Source organism: Rhinatrema bivittatum, chromosome 9, assembly GCF_901001135.1.
Source record: "Rhinatrema bivittatum chromosome 9, aRhiBiv1.1, whole genome shotgun sequence".
Taxonomy (NCBI): Eukaryota; Metazoa; Chordata; class Amphibia; order Gymnophiona; family Rhinatrematidae; genus Rhinatrema; species Rhinatrema bivittatum.
The window spans coordinates 8,322,691-8,347,701 of NC_042623.1; the positions used below are offsets into that span (position 1 = coordinate 8,322,691).

General features: G+C 48.6%; 1 protein-coding gene across 1 annotated transcript in view; it reads right to left on the reverse strand.

Annotated features, from left to right (window-relative positions):
- KIAA1324L (KIAA1324 like) overlaps positions 1-13,822 on the reverse strand; it is a 106,471-nt gene extending 92,649 nt beyond the window's left edge. The window contains exon 1 of the mRNA XM_029615372.1: positions 13,642-13,822. Within this exon, the coding sequence (XP_029471232.1) occupies positions 13,642-13,743 (102 nt within the window). The 5' untranslated portion in view covers positions 13,744-13,822. The remainder of the gene's footprint in view (positions 1-13,641) is intronic.
- Positions 13,823-25,011: the final 11,189 nt, after the last annotated feature.

The following is a 25,011-nucleotide window of genomic DNA, read 5'->3' on the forward strand; positions in this document are numbered from 1 at the left end:
GCCCTCATGGTCAATACGTTGGAATCCTCTGCTCGGCGCAGTTATCAGTAAGGTTTATACGTATGATATGAGAATAATGGGGGGTTTTTATTGTATTGCACTGTACATTTTACTACGTTTTAATTTCAAATTGTATTCCTCTGTGCATTTCATGGTAAAGCATTTTATCAATACACACAATTACAGTGAAAACAAGCAAGCAAAACTGTGCCTAATTGTTTCACTTGTTACTGTACTATGACACTGAGTTGAAACGTTTCTTGAAACTATACCATACTATGTTCAATTTGTACTTTGTTCTATTGTTACATGTAATATGTATACATTTGTTCTATTGTTATATGTAAAGCCCCTCCCTTTTGGGCTTTCCAATGTTTTATGTAAACCGGAGTGATTTGTATTTCATACAAGAACCTCGGTATATAAAAATTAAAAATAAATAAATAAATAAACAAGCACAATGCCCCAAGGAAGCAGAAAATGCCATAAATTGAGGTACATTTGCAATTCATTTTAAAACATTGTCCCTCTGTTTTTGTTTTGGCATTTAAAACCTTTTCCTTTAGCAAAACATTAGTCAAACTATGGGATGCATGATTCTTGTTTTTTCTGATCTGAAGGGACAGGTCAGGCTGAGTCATTCGTTTAAGGTTAAAAGAACTTTGAGATCCACCTTAAAAAAAAAAACCCAGTGTGTATCTGATCCATTTCTGTTATTATAATCATCTCTTGCCTGCTTTTCACACAAAATGGAAGCCTCATGCAGAGAGAGAGCTGCAGGTTTGCTAAGGCTGCCGTGATGTTGTCTTCTGTGGCACGCGGAGGCAGTGGTTGGGGAACGCTGTTAATGCGTCTCCAGAGAGTGTGCATCTCATCCCTTGTTTGTCAGGCACTGACTGTGGCCTCCTCCGCAGTACGGCCTCGGCTGAATAGCACAGCAACCTCACTCTTTGCTCTCCTTCTGCCAGGTTATTATAGGCAGGCTGCTCTGTGCCGGGGGTTGTGGGGTTTTTTTTGCCTTTATGTCATTTTGTGTACTAGCGTAAAGGCCCATCAGTGATGACAGGAAGAAAAGACGAGCACGCGTGCAGATGAGTCCCCTCACACACACACACACACCAGGAGTGCTGCAAGCACCCACTCTGTTACGCAACGGGCAAACGTGTGCCAAGTCAGGGCCCGCGCCTGCCAGGCAAGGATTCAAACGCTGCTCTGCACGCGCGACGACGTTTTCACCCGCCTGTGGCTGCGTCCCATGAGAGCGCCGTTTTTTCTTGTATTTCATCTTCCATTAAAGGGAAACCCAAAATGCACCCCAAGGAAACCAAAATCGATCATTAAGCGTTCCAAAAGAAGCCGTGTAAATCGGGGGTTTGGAGCACGACTGACAGAGCGAGCAACACACAAAGCAGCAAATTAGAGAGAGAGATTTTTATTTTTTAAAAACCAATTTACAGAATAATTGGTGCAAGTCATACATTAAGGTCACACACACACCTCCTCCTCTCTCTATATTTTTAAATGTTCTTCACCGATTTCCCCCTTTAACAGAATATGATGCATTTCTATGTAAAGCCAGAGATCCTCGCCCATCATGCAGGGACCCGGTGCTGCTCTAAACAGCCTCACAAACACCGCTCGGCGGGTTAGGGGGGGACCCCATCCCCCTCTGCTCTTTCCAGGTACATCCAGCAGCGAGGGACAGTCTGTAACCCTGCAACGTGCTTCTCTCTCATTGAACTGCGGACCTTGTGGCAGGTTAAGACATGGACCTTCTCATCCAGGCCTCTTCAGGCCGAGCTTCCTGTGCACGGAGCGGCAGGGCTCTCTACGAGCGGCGGCACCCACGATCGGATCAGCCGAAGAATTAGCCAAAGCCCACCTGAGGGGACCCAGGTGATCCGAAAGGTTCTCAGACTTCGTTCTTATGCTGGTCCCATACCAGGCACCTCGGCCTGCGGAGAAAGCAGGTTATAAACTCAGCCACCAGATCACATCAAACCAGTAAAGAAGATTTCTTTCCAGCTTGCCCTACAACTTCATTCCTCCTGCTCCTCGCCACTGGTCATCTCTACTCTCCGTCACTTCCAGGAGCGCCAGCTCTGGAGTCCGGCTTGTGGGCAAGGTGAAATTCAGAGGGGGGGCCAGATTTCATAGCCCCAATGGCCAATCTCAGCAGGACTGAGGCACAGGCTCCCTTGGGTTGGCCTCTGCATGATTGCTGCAAGAGAAGATCAGCTCAGAGGCTGACGAGCTCCCGATATTTAATTATTTCCATGGTTCAGGGCTTTTGCAGAACCAAGGACACCCTGCAAACTTTTTTCTCTTACTTTTTTTTTTTTTTTGTACCATAAGAGCAAAGGACAACCAGTCCCGCCAAAAATAATCCCCTGTGGAGAGAAGAGAAAACTGTGCTGCAGATAACACCGAGCACTCACTTATCTCGCTGCATGCCTGCATCTATTTTTAAAACTGCGATTCAGAGGGCATTGCCTGATTGAGCGCACAGGCAGGGCAGGACAAGCCCCCTCGCCACCAGCTTGCATCTCCTCAGTTTCCATGGACTGGGCTCTCTGCACTCAGCACAGGTCTCCTGGCCACAGGATTTCCATGCACTGGTCATAATTCCTCTCTGCGCTCGGCACAGGTCTCCTGGCCACAGGATTTCCATGCACTGGTCATAATTCCTCTCTGCACTCAGCACAGGTCTCCTGGCCACAGGATTTCCATGCACTGCTCATAATTCCTCTCTGCGCTCGGCACAGGTCTCCTGGCCACAGGATTTCCATGCACTGGTCATAATTCCTCTCTGCACTCTCAGCACAGGTCTCCTGGCCACAGGATTTCCATGCACTGGTCATAATTCCTCTCTGCGCTCGGCACAGGTCTCCTGGACACAGGATTTCCATGCACTGGTCATAATTCCTCTCTGCGCTCGGCACAGGTCTCCTGGACACAGGATTTCCATGCACTGGTCATAATTCCTCTCTGCGCTCTCAGCACAGGTCTCCTGGCCACAGGATTTCCATGCACTGGTCATAATTCCTCTCTGCGCTCGGCACAGGTCTCCTGGCCACAGGATTTCCATGCACTGCTCATAATTCCTCTCTGCGCTCGGCACAGGTCTCCTGGCCACAGGATTTCCATGCACTGGTCATAATTCCTCTCTGCGCTCGGCACAGGTCTCCTGGACACAGGATTTCCATGCACTGCTCATAATTCCTCTCTGCACTCAGCACAGGTCTCCTGGCCACAGGATTTCCATGCACTGCTCATAATTCCTCTCTGCACTCAGCACAGGTCTCCTGGCCACAGGATTTCCATGCACTGGTCATAATTCCTCTCTGCGCTCGGCACAGGTCTCCTGGACACAGGATTTCCATGCACTGGTCATAATTCCTCTCTGCGCTCGGCACAGGTCTCCTGGACACAGGATTTCCATGCACTGGTCATAATTCCTCTCTGCGCTCGGCACAGGTCTCCTGGACACAGGATTTCCATGCACTGGTCATAATTCCTCTCTGCACTAAGCACAGGTCTCCTGGCCACAGGATTTCCATGCACTGGTCATAATTCCTCTCTGCGCGCGGCACAGGTCTCCTGGACACAGGATTTCCATGCACTGGTCATAATTCCTCTCTGCGCGCGGCACAGGTCTCCTGGACACAGGATTTCCATGCACTGGTCATAATTCCTCTCTGCGCGCGGCACAGGTCTCCTGGACACAGGATTTCCATGCACTGGTCATAATTCCTCTCTGCGCGCGGCACAGGTCTCCTGGACACAGGATTTCCATGCACTGGTCATAATTCCTCTCTGCGCGCGGCACAGGTCTCCTGGACACAGGATTTCCATGCACTGGTCATAATTCCTCTCTGCGCGCGGCACAGGTCTCCTGGCCACAGGATTTCCATGCACTGGTCATAATTCCTCTCTGCGCTCGGCACAGGTCTCCTGGACACAGGATTTCCATGCACTGGTCATAATTCCTCTCTGCGCTCGGCACAGGTCTCCTGGACACAGGATTTCCATGCACTGGTCATAATTCCTCTCTGCGCTCGGCACAGGTCTCCTGGTCACAGGATTTCCATGCACTGGTCATAATTCCTCTCTGCGCTCGGCACAGGTCTCCTGGCCACAGGATTTCCATGCACTGGTCATAATTCCTCTCTGCGCTCGGCACAGGTCTCCTGGCCACAGGATTTCCATGCACTGGTCATAATTCCTCTCTGCGCTCGGCACAGGTCTCCTGGACACAGGATTTCCATGCACTGGTCATAATTCCTCTCTGCGCTCGGCACAGGTCTCCTGGACACAGGATTTCCATGCACTGGTCATAATTCCTCTCTGCGCTCGGCACAGGTCTCCTGGTCACAGGATTTCCATGCACTGGTCATAATTCCTCTCTGCGCTCGGCACAGGTCTCCTGGACACAGGATTTCCATGCACTGGTCATAATTCCTCTCTGCGCTCGGCACAGGTCTCCTGGTCACAGGATTTCCATGCACTGCTCATAATTCCTCTCTGCGCTCGGCACAGGTCTCCTGGCCACAGGATTTCCATGCACTGGTCATAATTCCTCTCTGCGCTCGGCACAGGTCTCCTGGACACAGGATTTCCATGCACTGCTCATAATTCCTCTCTGCGCTCGGCACAGGTCTCCTGGACACAGGATTTCCATGCACTGCTCATAATTCCTCTCTGCGCTCGGCACAGGTCTCCTGGACACAGGATTTCCATGCACTGGTCATAATTCCTCTCTGCGCTCGGCACAGGTCTCCTGGACACAGGATTTCCATGCACTGGTCATAATTCCTCTCTGCGCTCGGCACAGGTCTCCTGGACACAGGATTTCCATGCACTGGTCATAATTCCTCTCTGCGCGCGGCACAGGTCTCCTGGACACAGGATTTCCATGCACTGGTCATAATTCCTCTCTGCGCTCGGCACAGGTCTCCTGGCCACAGGATTTCCATGCACTGGTCATAATTCCTCTCTGCGCTCGGCACAGGTCTCCTGGACACAGGATTTCCATGCACTGGTCATAATTCCTCTCTGCGCTCGGCACAGGTCTCCTGGACACAGGATTTCCATGCACTGCTCATAATTCCTCTCTGCACTCAGCACAGGTCTCCTGGACACAGGATTTCCATGCACTGCTCATAATTCCTCTCTGCGCTCGGCACAGGTCTCCTGGTCACAGGATTTCCATGCACTGCTCATAATTCCTCTCTGCACTCAGCACAGGTCTCCTGGACACAGGATTTCCATGCACTGGTCATAATTCCTCTCTGCGCTCGGCACAGGTCTCCTGGACACAGGATTTCCATGCACTGGTCATAATTCCTCTCTGCGCTCGGCACAGGTCTCCTGGACACAGGATTTCCATGCACTGCTCATAATTCCTCTCTGCGCTCGGCACAGGTCTCCTGGACACAGGATTTCCATGCACTGCTCATAATTCCTCTCTGCGCTCGGCACAGGTCTCCTGGACACAGGATTTCCATGCACTGCTCATAATTCCTCTCTGCACTCAGCACAGGTCTCCTGGACACAGGATTTCCATGCACTGCTCATAATTCCTCTCTGCGCTCGGCACAGGTCTCCTGGACACAGGATTTCCATGCACTGGTCATAATTCCTCTCTGCGCTCGGCACAGGTCTCCTGGACACAGGATTTCCATGCACTGGTCATAATTCCTCTCTGCACTCAGCACAGGTCTCCTGGCCACAGGATTTCCATGCACTGCTCATAATTCCTCTCTGCGCTCGGCACAGGTCTCCTGGCCACAGGATTTCCATGCACTGGTCATAATTCCTCTCTGCACTCAGCACAGGTCTCCTGGCCACAGGATTTCCATGCACTGGTCATAATTCCTCTCTGCGCTCGGCACAGGTCTCCTGGCCACAGGATTTCCATGCACTGGTCATAATTCCTCTCTGCACTCAGCACAGGTCTCCTGGCCACAGGATTTCCATGCACTGGTCATAATTCCTCTCTGCGCTCGGCACAGGTCTCCTGGACACAGGACCGGGGCGGCATTTTATGGATTCTCACGTTATTCATCCAGGCCTCGCAAAAGAGCAGACATCCCTTAATTCAATATGTAAGATGATGATGATGATGATGATGTACGGAAAGCACAGGCCTCTGCTCTATTTGATGACAGAAGCGGGGAGAAGCACACGGGAAGATGGCAGAGCGAACATGACCAAGGATTAGGAACAAGCAATGAACTTCTCCTTCAGGGACTCTTTTGTCTTGCCTTTAATTTCATTCCTGCAGTTATTTGATTCTCAGTGCAGAGCAATATTCGAGGGCGAGCAATTTATGTGCATGTGAACCCCTTACACTCTCTCAAGATTGCCCAGCTCTTCTCCTTTTTCTAAGCTATAGTTTGTTTAGCGCCACGCACATTGCCATCTCTCTTCAGATAATAAATTATTAAACAGTACATGAGCAGCCCAGGGGCTGAGTGCAAAGCTGGATTCAATTCCCAGGTCGGGCCGGCCAGGATTGGGGATACTGCAGAGTTAGCACTCACAGTCCCTGGTGCTGAGAGAAGGGAAGAGGAAGCTGTGGTCAATGCTTAAGGGCGACACCTGGTGGCTGGATTACAGGGTTTCAGAAGGAGCCACGGTGCACGGCCCCCAGCTCAGTAAGTGGAAAAGCAATAACCCCAGGGAGGTTGTGAACGAAGACTGCTGTTGCCGGATGTCAGCCCCGCTTCTAACCGAGCAGGAAGCCCAAAGGAGCAAGAGGAAACGGACATAACCCCCAAAATAGGGTGCCTTCATGTGCATTCTGAAATAAATTAGAAAAAGTTAGACGCGATGGGAGAGGAAGCTGGCACCGAAGGAAGGCAACATGACGGAAAGATCTAGCGAGTGACTGGGTTAATGGGAACTTTAATCATTAGAGGAAAATCAGAAGAACAGGAAACCCGTCGCAGTCATTCTCCTGGTGGAGCCAGGATGAACCAAAGACTACAAACAATGCCACCTCCGGTCACTAAAGGGTGGAGGACACGAGACCCGCAGGCAGGCCACAGCCACAAGGTGCTTATTTCTGCAGACAAATTCCTGAACACAAGTCTTTCTGCAACAACAAACAAGCTAAACCACTTTGTAAGACCAAAGCCAGGGTTACCTGTAGTCATTGGATAAAATCTATTTCTCCCTCTTTCCTAGCACCATCAGTACCAGCCATGACACTGGAAGTCCACCACCTGCTCCCAACACAAGGAACAGGAATCAAACCCGGGCCTCTAGAAAGCAAATTCAGAGGACAACCTTCACGATACCCAAAAGAAGAGCTCTAGGGTCCACCAGCTGTGGGCCGCCACGCTGCCACAGAGAATTATCATCACCCTATGATGGATGAGTGCGGGTGAAAACTCAATCATCAAAGACCTTCCAGCTGGGTGCTCAAAATATTTATAAACCCCTTCCTCTGCCTTCAGAAAGTCACTCAAAGCCGTAGATAATAAGATGGATGTGGTATGTGTGATCGTTACTGTAAAAACCCAGCAAGAAAGAAAGAGAGGGGCAGGGGTCCGGCCACACGTTCTTCCACCCGCAGTTATAGAAACATAGAAATGACGGCAGAAGACCAAACGGCCCATCCAGTCTGCCCAGCAAGCTTCACACTTTTTTTTTTTCCTCATACTTATGTTTCTCTTGGCTCTTAGTAACCCTTTGGTTCTATTTCCCTTCCACTCCCACCATTAATGCAGAGAGCAGTGAAGGAGCTGCATCCAAGTGTAATATCTAGCTTAATTAGTTAGGGGTAGTAACCGCCGCAATAAGCAAGCTACACCCATGCTTATTTGTTTACCCAGACTATGTTATTCAGCCCTTATTGGTTGTTGTCTGTATATAAATCCAGTTTTTCTTCATTCCCCCTGCCGTTGAAGCAGAGAGCTATGCTGGATATGCACTGAAAGTGAAGTATCAGTCTTTCTCCCCTGCCTCCGGAAGGGCATTCCAGGCATCCACCACCCTCTCCATGAAGAAATACTTCCTGACATTATCCCACGTGACCGGCAGAGCATTCTTCATGGGCTTTAGTGATATCTGTCAAGGAGGTCGGCAAAATGTGAGTGCAGTCTTACCAAACCAGGATCTTCTTGCATCTCGTCCAGGACTGAACCACTTAGGGGGAAAGATACACGATGTTTTCCCATTCTGGAGCTAAGTCAGCATCGCTTACGTTCTTCCAGGCTTCCAGCCGCTGTGCTGTACCGCGATATCTGTGTTCTCTGACCCAGGAAGGATTCTTGCCAACGTAGGCAGAAGGCAACCAGAAATAACTGAACACTTTGTGATGCTGCTTTATGAACAAGCGCGTGCAGCACAGTCAACGAAGGAAGGCGATGCCGGTTCGCCAAGAAAGGACGATCAATGGAGAGGAGTCCTCCATCCACAAGTGCTTGCCTTCCAAATGTGGATTTTGTAATTATATGATTACAATAGAAGTATTTGTAATAAATGCATAAAGAGCAGCTGCTGGAGACAAGCTGTGACCACACAACTGCCTTCCCCTAGTGACCGTTCTTTCAGTCAATATGTGGATGACACAAGTGGAAATTTCTAAGTCATGCAGAGAGCTCACTCACTGCGCTTCCAAACACAGAATGCTCAAGTGTTCACGCTGAAGAGCCATGTATTGGATTGTGCATGTGTGATGGAGACTATGTATTTTATTTATTTAATATGTATATAGCACTTATCAATGTTCCTAGGCGGTTTCCAGATTTAACATTCACAAAATCATTTAAACAAAACTTTAAATATTAGACAATAAATCAACATTAGTAAAAATAAGAATTTAAAACAAAGATGGCATGATAATAGACAAAAGAAAATGAGCTTGATATTAACAGGCACAAAAAAGAGTGATCATATAACTCCGATACTTGTATCTCTACATTGTTTGCCATTAACTTATCGTACACAGTATAAACCCGCATGCATAATTCATAACATAGTCTATGGATCAAACGTTGATTGGCTGAACACAACAATACGTTTGCATGTACCGCAGAGGAACTTATGGCCAGCCAACAAAGGATTGTTAACAGTACCTACAATCAAATCGGCAAACCTCTGTCAAGTTCGTGAAAGAGAAATATCTATAGCAGGTCCAAAACTGTGGAACTCTCTGCCTGAAGAAATTGGATTGCAAGCCGATATCAAAAAATTTAAGGCAGATCTTAAAAGGTGGCTGTTTAAATGTGCTTACTTAGAATCACAGTAACAGCAGAATATGGGTTTACCACAGCACATTCTTGTTTTGTATTTTGTTTTTTATCTTCCTGTCTTTTAATTAATTAAATTTTAGTATTTATGATTATTGATGCTTCACTGATTATTATTTTATATTATTTGTTTTTGTACTGTATTTTCTTACTTTAATTTATTGTTCACAATTATGATCGTTTTACCGAAATGACGGTATAAAAATAAACAAACCTTAAACATGCATATTTCCATATTACTCTTTAATATTTTCCTTTTCAGCTATAATACAAACGTTTGCAACAGACATGACTCTCCGAAACACTTCCCTAGCATCTCAAGAAGATGTGGTTCCATAGCCGACACTCTGCAGCCAATAAACCCACACAACGCACAAGTCTTCCTGTTTTCACTATTTGAACAATCTTTGTGTTATGCCGCACTGTACACTCAACCCAGACTCAGCCAGGTGTCTGCACTCACACACACTCCCTGAGCTCAGTCTTGCTGCGCACCCAAATACACCCCCCACTCAATGCACTGACACAACCCCACTAATATCATGGATTACCAACCTCAAAAACGACCCCTTATCCAATGCACAGAGCACTGCCTCCCTCACCCCACCTCAACAGAGCGCTGCCGCCCTCACCCCACCTCAACAGAGCGCTGCCTCCCTCACCCCACCTCAACAGAGCGCTCCCGACACAAAACCACTCCTAGTTCTGACCTGTGAACTCAACACACACAAGGCTGAAAATGGTCACATGTGAAGATTTTCAACTACGATCCCAGCCATGCAGCAAACAATCAGACCCAAAATCTGAGTAAAATTCAGGTTGCAAAGTGCATGGGACGGTGTCTGGCACTGGAAGGAGCTTGCACAAAGCCTGCTTTGAACGAACTTTGGCGTGCACGGACAATGTACGCTTTCTCATTTAAGACAGCAAGACTAGGATAAGGGATAAGGGAGAAGCAAGCAGCTCTGGCTCATTATCAGCAGATTTCAGTGACCTCATTGAAAGCTGCAGCTCGTGAGGAAAGAGACAATAATGTTAGAAGAGAACTGCTGAGTCAAAAGTGCAATTTAAACACAGAAAAAATGTAATGTCACACACACAACGTTTTCATGTTGTTAATAAAACAGGTTTGGTAGCAACTGCACCAGAAGCAGCAGAAGAGGGAGGGGAATAAGTCACCCCTGCCAAAATTGTCTCCAATGTGAGCACACACCAAAGAAAGGAGTCAGCTGTTCCAGGGTCTCCTCAGTCCCTGTGGCAGGAGTCCCCCCTCTCTTCAGGACACAGGACACTCACCGTGCTGCCCCCCCCCTCAGAGACGCCGGATCTCATCGCACGCGGGCAGCGGCTCGGGGTCCGCGGGAGCCCAATCACAGTGGGGAAAATCCTCCCTTTAGCAGCGTCCCTGTCTCGTACTGCACACTGGTTGGTTTATTCTTTCTTTCAAAGATTTACAGGCTGCCTAAACCACAGGCTAACATCATAAAGCATCCCTAATCAGGAAAAGAAAAGCAAAAACGCAGCTTACAGACCACTCCAAGGCTGAACAGGAAGCAGGGCTCCACCTGCAAGCAGACCCCAGCCCTTCCCACTGCTCCCACTCACTTAGCACAGAGCGGCCTCAGCGTCCCTCAACTTAAACATCCAAGGCCATTCTAAACCGGACATCAAGAAACCTTCATTTCGGTTGTGACAAAACGCTATTACGACCACCTGGCACATGGGACGCTCTCTGCCACCTGCCCCCTCACTCTCTGGCACATGGGTCTGGCATCATCCACTCACTCCAGCATCTCAGACCACCTGGCACATGGGACACTCTCTGCCACCTGTCCCCCTCACTCTCTGGCACATGGGTCTGGCAGCGCCCACTCACTCCAGCATCTCAGACCACCTGGCACAGGGGACGCTCTCTGCCACCTCTCCCCCTCACTCTCTGGCACATGGGTCTGGCAGCGCCCACTCACTCCAGCATCTCAGACCACCTGGCACAGGGGACGCTCTCTGCCACCTGTCCCCCTCACTCTCTGGCACATGGGTCTGGCATCATCCACTCACTCCAGCATCTCAGACCACCTGGCACATGGGACACTCTCTGCCACCTCCCCCTCACTCTCTGGCACATGGGTCTGGCAGCGCCCACTCACTCCAGCATCTCAGACCACCTGGCACAGGGGACGCTCTCTGCCACCTGTCCCCCTCACTCTCTGGCACATGGGTCTGGCAGCGCCCACTCACTCCAGCATCTCAGACCACCGGGCACTGTGGGACACTCTCTGCCACCTGCCCCCTCACTCTCTGGCACATGGGTCTGGCATCATCCACTCACTCCAGCATCTCAGACCACCTGGCACAGGGGACGCTCTCTGCCACCTGTCCCCCTCACTCTCTGGCACATGGGTCTGGCAGCGCCCACTCACTCCAGCATCTCAGACCACCTGGCACAGGGGTCGCTCTCTGCCACCTGTCCCCCTCACTCTCTGGCACATGGGTCTGGCATCATCCACTCACTCCAGCATCTCAGACCACCTGGCACATGGGACGCTCTCTGCCACCTTTCCCCCTCACTCTCTGGCACATGGGTCTGGCATCATCCACTCACTCCAGCATCTCAGACCACCTGGCACAGGGGACGCTCTCTGCCACCTGCCCCCTCACTCTCTGGCACATGGGACTGGCATCATCCACTCACTCCAGCATCTCAGACCACCTGGCACATGGGACGCTCTCTGCCACCTGTCCCCCTCACTCTCTGGCACATGGGACACTCTCTGCCACCTGCCCCCTCACTCTCTGGCACATGGGTCTGGCATCATCCACTCACTCCAGCATCTCAGACCACCTGGCACTTGGGACACTCTCTGCCACCTGTCCCCCTCACTCTCTGGCACATGGGACACTCTCTGCCACCTGTCCCCCTCACTCTCTGGCACATGGGACTGGCATCATCCACTCACTCCAGCATCTCAGACCACCTGGCACATGGGACGCTCTCTGCCACCTGCCCCCTCACTCTCTGGCACATGGGACTGGCATCATCCACTCACTCCAGCATCTCAGACCACCTGGCACATGGGACGCTCTCTGCCACCTGCCCCCTCACTCTCTGGCACATGGGACTGGCATCATCCACTCACTCCAGCATCTCAGACCACCTGGCACTTGGGACACTCTCTGCCACCTCCCCCTCACTCTCTGGCACATGGGACACTCTCTGCCACCTGTCCCCCTCACTCTCTGGCACATGGGTCTGGCATCATCCACTCACTCCAGCATCTCAGACCACCTGGCACTTGGGACACTCTCTGCCACCTGTCCCCCTCACTCTCTGGCACATGGCACACTCTCTGCCACCTGCCCCCTCACTCTCTGGCACATGGGTCTGGCATCATCCACTCACTCCAGCATCTCAAACCACCTGGCACAGGGGACGCTCTCTGCCACTTCCCCCTCACTCTCTGGCACATGGGACTGGCATCATCCACTCACTCCAGCATCTCAGACCACCTGGCACAGGGGACGCTCTCTGCCACCTGTCCCCCTCACTCTCTGGCACATGGGACTGGCATCATCCACTCACTCCAGCATCTCAGACCACCTGGCACAGGGGACGCTCTCTGCCACCTTTCCCCCTCACTCTCTGGCACATGGGTCTGGCATCATCCACTCACTCCAGCATCTCAGACCACCTGGCACAGGGGACGCTCTCTGCCACCTTTCCCCCTCACTCTCTGGCACATGGGTCTGGCATCATCCACTCACTCCAGCATCTCAGACCACCTGGCACATGGGACACTCTCTGCCACCTGTCCCCCTCACTCTCTGGCACATGGGACTGGCAGCGCCCACTCACTCCAGCATCTCAGACCACCGGGCACTGTGGGACGCTCTCTGCCACCTCCTTCCCTCTCTCTCTCTCTCGGTAAAAGGCTCCACACCATTAAATCCGGGGCTAGGCTGGGGCACGGAAGGCTGTGAATCAGTGGCCGATCCTCCTGTGCTGCATTAAGCAGCCCCAGGCTTCGCTCACGAATCCTCTCTTCAGGCGCACAGATTAGCTGACATCGCGGCAATCAGATGGCTCTAGAAATAGCTGCGAGGTGTGGCCCCTGGGGTCCCCGCCCTCCGTGCAAGGTCTGGCAGGGACTCCTTGCATCAGGAGGTTATGAAAGGGATGAAGAGGAGAAGTTTCCTGCTGGGAGAGCGCTATAATGGGGGGGGGGGCCGCGCATCTCGGGGGAATCGCACCGGATCCTTTCCGGGGAGCGTTAGCCCGGGCCGCGCGATTTAAAGCGATGAGAATGGGCAGCGCACCCCCACCTGACAAATCCCAACCCTGCGAGCCCGAGCGAGGGCCCGGTCCCCGGTTCCGAGGACTCACCTCGGTGCAGGTCGGCAGCCCCCAAGCCCCGGCGGTGGCGGCCAGGAGGAGGGCGCAGCCCAGCCCGGCCCAGCGGCCGCCCGATCGCCTCTCCCGGTGCATCCTGGCGGCGGCGGCGGCTGCTGCTGCGCTCGAAGCCCTCCCGAGCAAGCCGGCCCGTGACGTCAGCGCCGGGGAGGCGGGGCCCGCGCGCGCCCTGCGTCTGCGGGCACCGGAGGAGGAGGAGTGGTGACGCCGGGCAATGCCTGCACCGAGCAGGGGGGAGTCGGGGACACCGGGCAATGCCTGCAGCGGAATCGTGACACCAGACACTGCAAGAACCGAGCAGGGGAGTCGGTGACACTGAGCAATGCATGCACCGAGCAGGGGGGAGTTGGTGACCCTGGGCAATGCATGCACCAGAATCCGTGACCTTGGGCAATGCCTGCACTGAGCACCGGAATCCGTAATTCAAGACCCTGCATGCACCGAGCAGGGGAGTCATTGATGCCGGGAATGCACGCAGCGAGCACCAGCTGCCCAGGATCCCTAATTGTACTTAGGCTCATTTGGTCTTTCGGAGGCTGCTAGTATGAGGCTCCAGCCCGGGCATCTGTCTCCTGCTATTCCTTCGGTGTGGGGCAGCGAGGAGCTGTAGGAATTGGGGGTGCAGAGCGCACCCCTGATCAGCAGAACCTGCAAGGAAGGCTGCCAGCTGCATGGGACCCCTCCAGATGTGAAAGAATAAAACAGCGCCTCGGGCACAAGGCAGGGGAGGCCCTCGTCGGTGACAGCCTCAGCCTCGGCTCATTTCTCGGGGTGGGGCAGTAAGGGTAAATATTTGCCTCCTCATTTGAACTTTGAGCAGTCAGTGAAGTGGCTGCGCCTCTTTCTGCCTGGTGCGTAATGTGGGTGAGGCCAGCAGGGGCCGGACTGGTCCCCTCCTTTGAATTATTGCTTGCCGGGATGAACTCGAGCTCCCCCCCCCCCCCAGCTCAGTGTGCACTGCCACCAGGGAGAGCCGGGTTCAAATCCCAAAAGCTGGCTTCAGATGCTGCAGAGGCAGCGCTCACAGCCCTGGAGGGAGGGGGACGACGACTCTGTGCCATTGCTCAACAGTGACACCTAGTGGCCAGAGTCGAGGTGCACGCAGGCCAGGCTGGGGAGCCCCCCTGGGTCACAGATCATTGCTGCAGGGACGGTGCTGCAATTGTGGCAAAGCCTGGACACCTGGCAGGGGGAAATTGTGGGGTGGGGGAGTAAGGGGTCTTCCTCAGCATGGAAGAGCTGTCGTCCATAAGGAGATATTTATTGTCAAACCCCCTTTGCTGACGGGTAATCTCGGGCTCCATGGTTAGAGCAGCTTCACCTGACTCCATTTCTATGGAAGTTACATTGGTTTCCATTCTTATAGCGCATTAGGTTCCCATTTTTACACGGATTTATTTAATAATACTTACCTGCCGCCTATAACAGAACAGCCATGCTAAGCAGGCTTCTCATGCTCCCATATATTTGTCTCAACTGTGGAGTCCTTATTTACCAACGAGAGCTTTGCGGTTGTCCCAAAAAGGTTTTTCTGCAAATCCCCCCTTCTGTAATCAGGCTGGAGGTCCCCTTACAGATCCGGGCGGTAAAGCCGGTTATTCACGCGGGCATTTGCCTGATGGCTTTTAGGTCTGATATTCAGAGCTGGTTTAAGCCCAGACTAGAGGTTCCATGATCCGCTAATTGCCACCTCTTCCTGTAACCTTGACTTAGTTATAACTGTTTAGCTATTTAATGGTATTGTTTTATGGTCCGGTTATTATTCGAACGAGGTTTTTCAGTTATTTTATTATGTACGTTTTGTTATTGTAAACTGCTTGGATAACTTTTTACAGGTGATTCACATATTAACTTCAGATTAAAAAAACACACAATCGCATGCCAGGCTGACTCGGTAATTATTTAAACCAAGCGAAACAGGCCTGATTGAAAGGGGCGAGGAGCTCTGGAAAGCTCCTGGCAGATGTATCGAGTTAATCCAATAAAAAGCGCTCATCTGTGTCCTGTTTGCTGACCCTTACTTCTGTGCGGTAGAAAAAAATCATTATTATTAGTAACTGCTGGTGAATTAAAAGCAAACACAGGGCCTGATTTAGCAAAGCTTTTCGCCCCCCCCCCCCCTGGTGTCTATGGAGAAAAAAAAAAGCTTAGTAAATCAGGTCCTCAATTTGTTAAAGAAGAGTAGATCAGTTTAAAGATGCAAGTAACAGCTGCACTGCTGGGAGTATTTCTGCTATTCCACTGGCATATCCGGCAGCTGAAACAGCCCCCCCAGGGGTGCACGAGGCCTCCCATGAGGGCTCTGAACAGCGAGTGTCACCTAGAACAGGCCGCTGCACTCCCGTGCTCTCACCCCACTGCACGCAGGGAGGCAGAAGTTTAGTTTCTCAGTAAAGCAGCAGAACTCCATCTCTGTCCATGCAGCAGGGTAAAAGGGCCTGGATCTGCCTGTGTCAGCTGGCAGGGCCATCACCTGGTACCCCTGTCTATACAGGAGAGCATCTGCAGCCTGGTGCATCGCCTAAGGTGATGGCAGGAGGCATTCACTAAAGTGACACTCGAGAGCAGCTGTGACTCCTCCTCATGGCAAAATGATGAAGCCAAGGGAGGAGAGAGCTGCAAACACAGCTCCGATCTTAAGGCTGGGATAGGAGGGGCCCCACGAACCTCAACGTACACAACAATAGCAAAATGCAGGCAGCAGCCGTGTTCAGGCTTTCGGATTTGCCTGGCCTACTTATTAGCATCAGCAGTTCCTTAGAAGATTGGGTGAGTGGGTGGGTGAATGGCGTACGAAAGTGCTGTGTATGATTTGGGGGTTTCAGAAACTTGTTTGTAAAATCCTATTGAGCTTGCTGGGCAGACTGGATGGGCCATTTGGTCTTTTTCTGCCGTCATTTCTCTGTTTCTATGAGTCTAAGTATGTTAGCTCATGGGAGAATATATTCTCATCTTGCTTATCTATTGTCCAATTACTGTTGCGTTTATTGTTATGGTGATTGGTTTGTTGGCTCAAATAAAAAGAATAAAAAAAAAAATGCAGCCAGCAGTGAGATGGAGGCTAGCCAGTCTTTTACACCGAGCGTCACATGTATGGTTATCTGCCTGTTGGTGAGATGTTAAACCGGTGTGATATGTATATTATACAGGAACATCGGTATATAAAATAAAAAATAAAAATAAATAAATAAATAAATAAAAATAAATGTTGTATGTGTATGGCTCTCAGAGAACAAGCCTGATAACTGGAGGAGCTGAGGCAGACAGAGGTATACAGAGGAGACCTTAAGGCACAGAGTAGCTAAGTCCCAACTCTGGTCTGGCAGCCTCAGTGCTGCTTTGGAGGAGCAAGGCCAGGCTGGATGGACATCATCAGCTTGGTGTGGCAGGAAGTGATCCTCTCCAGGTGATGCATTATTGTCTTACACTGAGGAAGGGTCTCTAAGGGTTTCTGCCCAGGAGAGAAGGGTTAGGATGGCTGTCAGAGTTGGTGATTTGATCATTAGGAATGTAGATAGCTGGGTGGCTGGGGGGCATGAGGATCTCTTGGTAATTTGCCTGCCTGGCGAGAACTTGGCGGACCTCATGCGTCACCTAGATATGATTTTAGACGGTGCTGGAGAGGAGCCGGCGGTCATGGCACATGTGGGCACCAATGATATAGGAAGGTGTTGGGAGGGAGGATCTTTTAAGTAGAAAGTTTAAATTCAGAACGTCTAGGTAGCATTCTCTGAAACAGTAACATAGAAATGACAGTAGAAAAAATTAAAATGGTCCATCCAAGTCTGTCCAGCAAGCTGCTTATGGTAGTATCTACCCCTTATGTAGGTTACCCCCATGTTTCTCTTAAGGGTAGCAATTGCTGCTTCGTGCAGTTATCCTCAAGCCTTATGAAAACCCATGAAATGCTCCCTGTTCCACACGCAGGACCCCAGAGCCAGGCAGAGCTCCAGAGTCTCCATGCATGGATGAGACGATGCTGCAGGGAAGAGGGCTACAGTTTTGTTAGGAACAGGGCAACATTTTGGAACTATGCTGCGGGCACTAACTTTTAAAAAGGAGATAGAGCAGCTTTTAAACTAGAACATGGGAGAGGGCTGGCAGTCACTCAGCAGCGCATGGTGCGGAGGGAAGTATCTTCAAAGGATACTGAAATAACAGGTGAGTTAGAGGTTCCAGTACAAGCAAAACTCGCCCATGGGCCTATAAGTAAAGAACAGATTGAGTTAAAAGATTCCAAATTATCCCTGTAGACTGCTAGGAAAGTTGTATGTACAAATATCAAACATACCTTGAAATATTGGTAAACTAACACCAGAAGTCTAAAAAAATAAGATGGGAGAGTTAGAGTGTACAGCACCGAATGATGAGATTGACATAACTGACATCACAGGGACCTGGTGGAAGGAGGATAACCAATGGGACAGTGCTATATCAGGGTACAAATTATATCGCAATGATAGGGAGGATGAACTTGTGTGTGTGTGGTAGGGGGATGCTTTATATTAGGGGTGGCATTGAGTCCAACAGGATAAAGATCCTGTAGATGACAAAATGCACAATAAAATCTTTGAGTGGAAATGTCATGTATGATGGGGAAGAGAATAGCGGCGGGGTTATACTACCTTCCACCTGGCCAAAAAGAAGGAATGGACAATGAAATGCTGACAGAAATTAGGGAAGTTAACAAATTTGGCAGCATAGTAATAAGGAGATTTCGGTTACCCAAATACTGACTGGCTAAATGTAACATCACAGCAGTTTACAAGATCAGCTTTCGTTTACTGGGTCCACAATCCCATTCTGTTTCAATATAACATTAAATACATTTCTAGGTCATATTTATACAGAATCTGGTTCATCTCAACAGCAATTGTGCATTCTGAGTGGATATAACAACACTGAATAGAAGGTAATTAGGATGCTTTGATGTGGAATTATAACCGATGATCACCATTTCATTATCCTTCATGTTTAAATCGGTACATGTAGAATAGTGCTTAGTACCTCTTGCTCAATCTGTTAGTGTAGTCACAGGTTCTGACAGTGATGTTATTGGCATTTTGGAGTTGTACGTTAGAACATGTGCCTTTCTAAAGAGCCATATTTTCAGTTCTTGTTTGAAACTCTTTTCTTTCTGTTATCTGACACAGAGACTCTGGGAGCGAGTTTCATAGTTTAGGACCGGCTAAGGAAAACATTCTGTCTCTTATTTGTGTTAGGCGTGTGCTCGGTGTTGTGGGCACCTTTAGAAGTCCTTCATTTCTAGATGACAAATGGCTGCTTCATAGAGCAGCTGGACCAGGAATGGAAGAGAGGCAGAGCCATTTTAGATATAATTCTCAGAGAAATGCAGGATTTGGTGGGGCCGCTTAACAAAAAGAATCAAAATGCGATCAAATCTGACTAAATGACTGGAGGGAGGACATTAAGTAAATCATTTAACGTTCAAAGGGGAGATTGTTAAAATGAGGAAAATAGAAAAATGCTAAAAGGTGCAGCTACAAAGGTGGTTTATATCAGGCGTGGACATTGTTTAACAACACCAGACCAGATGTAAGGCTTGAGGATAACTGCATGGAGGTGGAAGAAAGGCCAAACAAATGCCACCATGGTTAAAAAGTGAGATGAAAGAGGCTATTTTAGCCATAAGAACTTCTTTCAAAAATTGGAAAAAGGATCCAACTAAAGAAAATAGGAAAAAGCATAGGCATTGGCAAGTTAGATGTAAAACACTGTGTTACATTCGCCGGTCGAGGGAGCCTCGTCCCTTCGCAGCCTAGAAGCTACCGGACAATTTCTTCATGGGAGAACACTGCCATCACACATGAAGTCTCCATCCATAAGGATTCTAATATACATTTAGTCTCCCACAGGATCTTTATCTTGTTAGACTCTATGCCATCCCTAACATAATGTACCCCCCCCCCCCCTATTATTGCGATATAATTTGTACCCTGGAATAGCACTGATCCATTTGGTTATCTTCTTTTCATCAGGTCTCTGAGATGACAATTATGTCTACCTCTTCATTCAGGGTTATACTGGTATACTCTAGCTCTCCCATCTTACTTTTTAAACTTTGGCATTAGCATACATACTTTTCAAAGTATGTTTTTTTGTTGGCATTAGCAATCTTATCACTTAGGCATATTTTGGAATCTGTTAATTCTGGTGGTTCTTTACTTATAGGCACATGAGTTACTATTGCTTTTATTGGAAGCTCTGTTTCGAGATATCCTGACTCCTCTATTATTTCAGTATCCTTAATGTTTGGGTACTTGCCAGGTACTTATGGCCTGGATTGGCCTCTGTTGGAAACAGGATGCTGGGCTTGATGGACCCTCGGTCTGACCCAGTATGGCAACTTCTTGTGTTCTTATGAAGATAAGTCCTTCTGAACCATGTGCTGCTGAGCGACTGTTGGCTTTCCCCCATGATCTAGTTTAAAAGTGATTATCACCTTTTGAAGGTTAGTGCCAGCAACCTGGTTCCACTCCGGTTAAGGTGGATCCCATCCTTTTGGAATAGTCTGCCCTTCATCAAAATGTTGTCCATTTCCTAACAAAACTAAAGCCCTTTTCCTTGCACCATCATCTCAGCCACACGTTGAGGCTTTGGAACTCTGCCTGCTTTGGGGGTCCTGCACATGGAACATTTCAGAGAATGCTACCCTAGAGGGTATGGATTTCAACTTTCTATCTAAGAGTCTGAATTTGTCTTCCAGAACCTCCGTCCCATACCTTTCTATGTTGTTGGTGCCCACATGTAGGATGACAGCCAGCTCCACACCAGCACTATCTAAAATCTTATCTAGATGATGTGTGAGGTCTGCCACCTTCGCACCAGGCAGGCAAGTTACCAAATGATCCTCATGATCATCTGGGGTGCGCCGACCACCGACCTGCCAAGCCGAACACGGTCCACACGCCGACTTCAGACGGACCTCCGCGGCAGCCAGCGCTGACAAATAACCGGCATGGGGCCTCCCTACGCCACCGGAAGTGAAGGGAGAACCGGAAGAGAGAGAGAAGATTTCGTCAGCGCCAGCAAGTGAAAAACAAAACAGAGAAGAGAAGGGAAACCTGAGAAATTCAACTGAAAAACCCACCAACCAGACTAACAAGAAGAAAGAGAGAAAAAGTAAGACTGACCATCGCCGTGCGCCGCCCCTGTCCCTCCCTGCGCCTCCGAGCCAGTCTCTGGTCTCCGGAGCCGCGTCCCACTGACACCGGGGAGGCGGGCCCACGCGCCCTTTTAAATGTAGGCGCTCGACCGCAGTGTCACGCGCTGAAGGAGCGCGACAAAGGGGCAGGCCCCTTTGTGCGCCCCTTCGTGCACCCTCTCATTCAGTCAGCACCCGATCAACTTCAACTCATCTTCAACTTCAATATTCTTTGGGGCTTGAATCATGCTCTGGTACCTATCCCTACCATCAATACTCTCTACAATAACCGAAAGAAACGCGCCGACCCTACATCCCTCCAATATAAGCGTTTGATACCCATAATGACATCCCCACTCACCCAATTCCTTGGGCTATCCTTATTCTCACTAACACTCTTTAACGCACAATCCATTTCGAAAAAAACACATTTAGTCAATGACTATCTCCTGGACTCACAACCGGATATTTGCGCCATCACTGAAACCTGGTTGAAACCCACAGACCTAGCTCTAATCAATCAACTACCCCTTCACCTCTATGATATCTATTCAATTCCTAGACCCAAAAAAAGAGGGGGGGGGGGGGGGACTCTGCTTAGCTGCAAAAAAAGAGTTTAGACTATCCCTACAGATCACTATACATACCTCCTGTCTGGAATTTGCACTTTTTAGCTCAAAACAGCTCCAAATTTGTTTACTCTACGCTCCACCCGGCCTACTTGACTCTGATCCATCTACGCTCATTGAGCTCATCGCCAAACACATCAAAAAGACACCCCAGCAGTCATCTTGGGAGACTTTAATCTTCACATCAACGTGATCCCTCTATCCTCCAACTGCGAAATGCTTCTGTCCTCATTCAAGGCCATGGGCTTCTCACAAATCGTCAAAAGTCCCACACACAAAGCAGGGCACACACTGGACCTTATATTCATAAACTCAGGCCTTACTCAATCTTCCCTGCCTCATTGCTCCCCTATACCATGGTCAGACCATCTATTGATCACAACTGATCTCTGTATTAAGGACAACCCACTTTCACCAATCACCAAAACCACAATTCACTACAGGAACTCCTGCTCCATGGAGGACCTGACCTCCCATCTTTCATCAGAACTCACTAACCTCGACCTCTCTGACGCAGAGGCAGCCATCACTTCGTGGCACAGCATCACAAACAAAGTGGCAGAAAACCTATGCCCCCTAAAAACTAAAGAGCTAGACCCATCAGGTAAAAATAAAAAACCATGGTTCACACAAGAACTAAAAAACCTCAAACTAGAACTGAGGAAAAAAAGAACACGCTTGGCGAAAAAGACCATCCAATATTACTTTAACAGAGTACAAAACCCTCATGCACAGTTATAGAAACAACATCCTTCGCACAAAGAGAGATTTTTATGCCCACAAAATTCACAATTTCTCCTTCGATGCCAAAGCGCTGTTCTCTTATGTTTCAGAACTCACGAAACCCACTTCTCCAGTTATCCCCAATGATCAAGCCCAAGCTAGATGCACAGAACTTGCTCAATTTTTCGAAAACAAAATCCTCAACCTAATAGCTCCTCTGGCAACGTCTAATATAGGACCTTCTGCTCGCTACACTCCCCACTTCAGCCAGAAAGCAAACCTTGAATCCTTCGAACCCACATCCTCACTGGAGATTGAATCGATTCTCAAAAAGATGAAACCCTCCACACATCCGATGGACTCCATCCCTTCCAAACTACTGCTCACCATTCCAAATACCATTGCGAAGCCACTAGCAGAGATCATCAATCGCTCGCTAGCCCAAGGATTAGTCCCGGACTCGCTGAAACTAGCCACTCTCAAACTTCTCCTCAAGAAACCCAACCTGAACCCGGCCGACCTGGCCAATTTTCGCCCCATCGCTAACCTACCATTTGTCACCAAACTTATGGAAAGAATAGTTAACAAACAGTTTTCGGAATACCTAGAGGACCACAATATCCTCACTCCATCCCAATTCGGATTCCGCAAATCCCTCAGTACGGAATCCCTTTTAATCTCGCTGACAGATAGCATCCTCACTGAACTGGAGAAAAAGACCCCCTACCTCCTAGCACTTCTCGATATTTCTGCAGCATTTGACACCGTGAAGCACTCAATCCTCATCAATCGGCTTTCAGACATAGGCATCTCCGGATCAGCCCTTGAATGGTTCAGATCATTCCTTAACAACAGGACTTACAAGGTCAGAATAAGCAATAAGGATTCTCACCCGGTCAAGTCCACACTCTGAGTCCCTCAAAGATCCTCCCTCTCCCCAACCCTATTTAACATTTATCTTCTCCCTCTATGTCATCTGCTCAAGTCTAAAGATCACTCACTTCATATACGCCGACGACGTCCAGATCCTGATGCCTATCACAGAATCTATCTCCAACACCATTAATTTCTGGAATAATTGTCTACAGTCCATAAACTCCCTCCTCTCGAGCCTCAACTTAGTACTCAATACGGCAAAAACTGAACTAATGCTGATCACTCTGGATGACAATTCGCTGACTACCAACAACCTAATCATACCTCCAATGATCTCCCCCACACACGTAAGAGACCTCAGCGTTACTATCGACAATAGGTTGAACCTAAAAAAATTTGTCAAGAACACAACAAAAGAATGCTTTCACAAGCTCCACATATTAAAAAAGCTGAAACCTCTTCTCCATTTTCAGGACTTTAGAACAGTCCTCCAAACAATTCTATTTTCAAAAATTGATTACTGCAACTCTTTGCTAATTGGCCTTCCAGCTATCTCCACCAAACCACTACAAATGTTACAGAACTCTGCCGCCAGCATTTAACCAATTCTAGTAGAGGAGAACACATCACACCTATCTTAAAAAACCTACACTGGCTCCCTATCAAATTTAGAATCATATTCAAAGTTCTAACCATAACCCACAAGACCATTCACTCCCAAACTTCGCTAGAACTAAACTGCCCACTTCGTCATCACGTATCTTCCAGACCAATCAGAACCAGCTACTTAGGCACCCTATATGCACCTCCATCCAAGTCATTGCTCAAGAAACGTGCGTTCTCGATTGCCAGTCCCATTCACTGGAATGCCCTCCCACGGACTTTCATCTAGAAACTTGTAGTCGAACGTTCAAAAAGAAGCTTAAAACTTGGCTTTTTACAAAAGCCTTCACTTAAATGTCTCTCTCCCGTGCATTGATCCAGGGTTAAAGTCACTCATTTCTTTTCCAACTCATTCGATGCTTGATGCTATAACTATATAAAGTTATATCTAACTCTCATGATCTTTACCTTTAGATACGCTTTATTCTCCTCTCATGTTCACTAAGTCGGATATATATTACTAACTTTAACTGAATATTACTTGTAATAGTTGTAAGACATTTTCCTTGCTCAATCTATTATTCCTGATGAAGTGCGCCTTACTATTTTCCCACTTGTTAGATGTAATCTATAATTTATAATTTGTCATCTATTATTATTTATTATTTATTGATATTGTTATGGTTATGAAGTTTGCCTTGTTATTTGTATCCACATGTTCGATGTAATTTCCAACTTTTTGTTCTCTGTAAACCGACGCAATATGTACCAGTACATGAACATTGGTATATAAAAGCCTTTAAATAAATAAAAATAAATCTATATTGCTAATAATTAAATCATCAACTTTGATTGCCGACCTAATCCTTCCCTCCTGGGAACTAGCCCTGGAACACTTATCCTCAATATGAGAGGATAATGCATCATCTGGAGCGCAGGTCTTTGCTACAGGATAACTTTCTGCTGCAACAGTGACCTTGCTCCGCCAAAGAAATTGTGATAATTGCAAGAGGATAACTTTCTGCTGCAACAGTGACCTTGCTCCTCCAAAGAAATTGTGATAATTGCAAGAGGACTTTGCAAAATTGGGAACTGGGCATGCAAATGGCAAACGAAAATTAAAGTGGACAAGTGCAAAGTGATGCACTTAGGGAAAGGTAACCCAAATTTTAGCTACACAATGCAAGGTTCCACATTAGGTGTCACCACTCAGGAATAGGATCTAGGCATCATCGTTGATAATACATTGAAATCTTCTGCTCAGTGTGCAGCAGCAGCCAAGAAAGCAAATACAATGCTATAAATTATTAGAAAAGGAATGGAGAATAAAACAGAAAATATCATAAT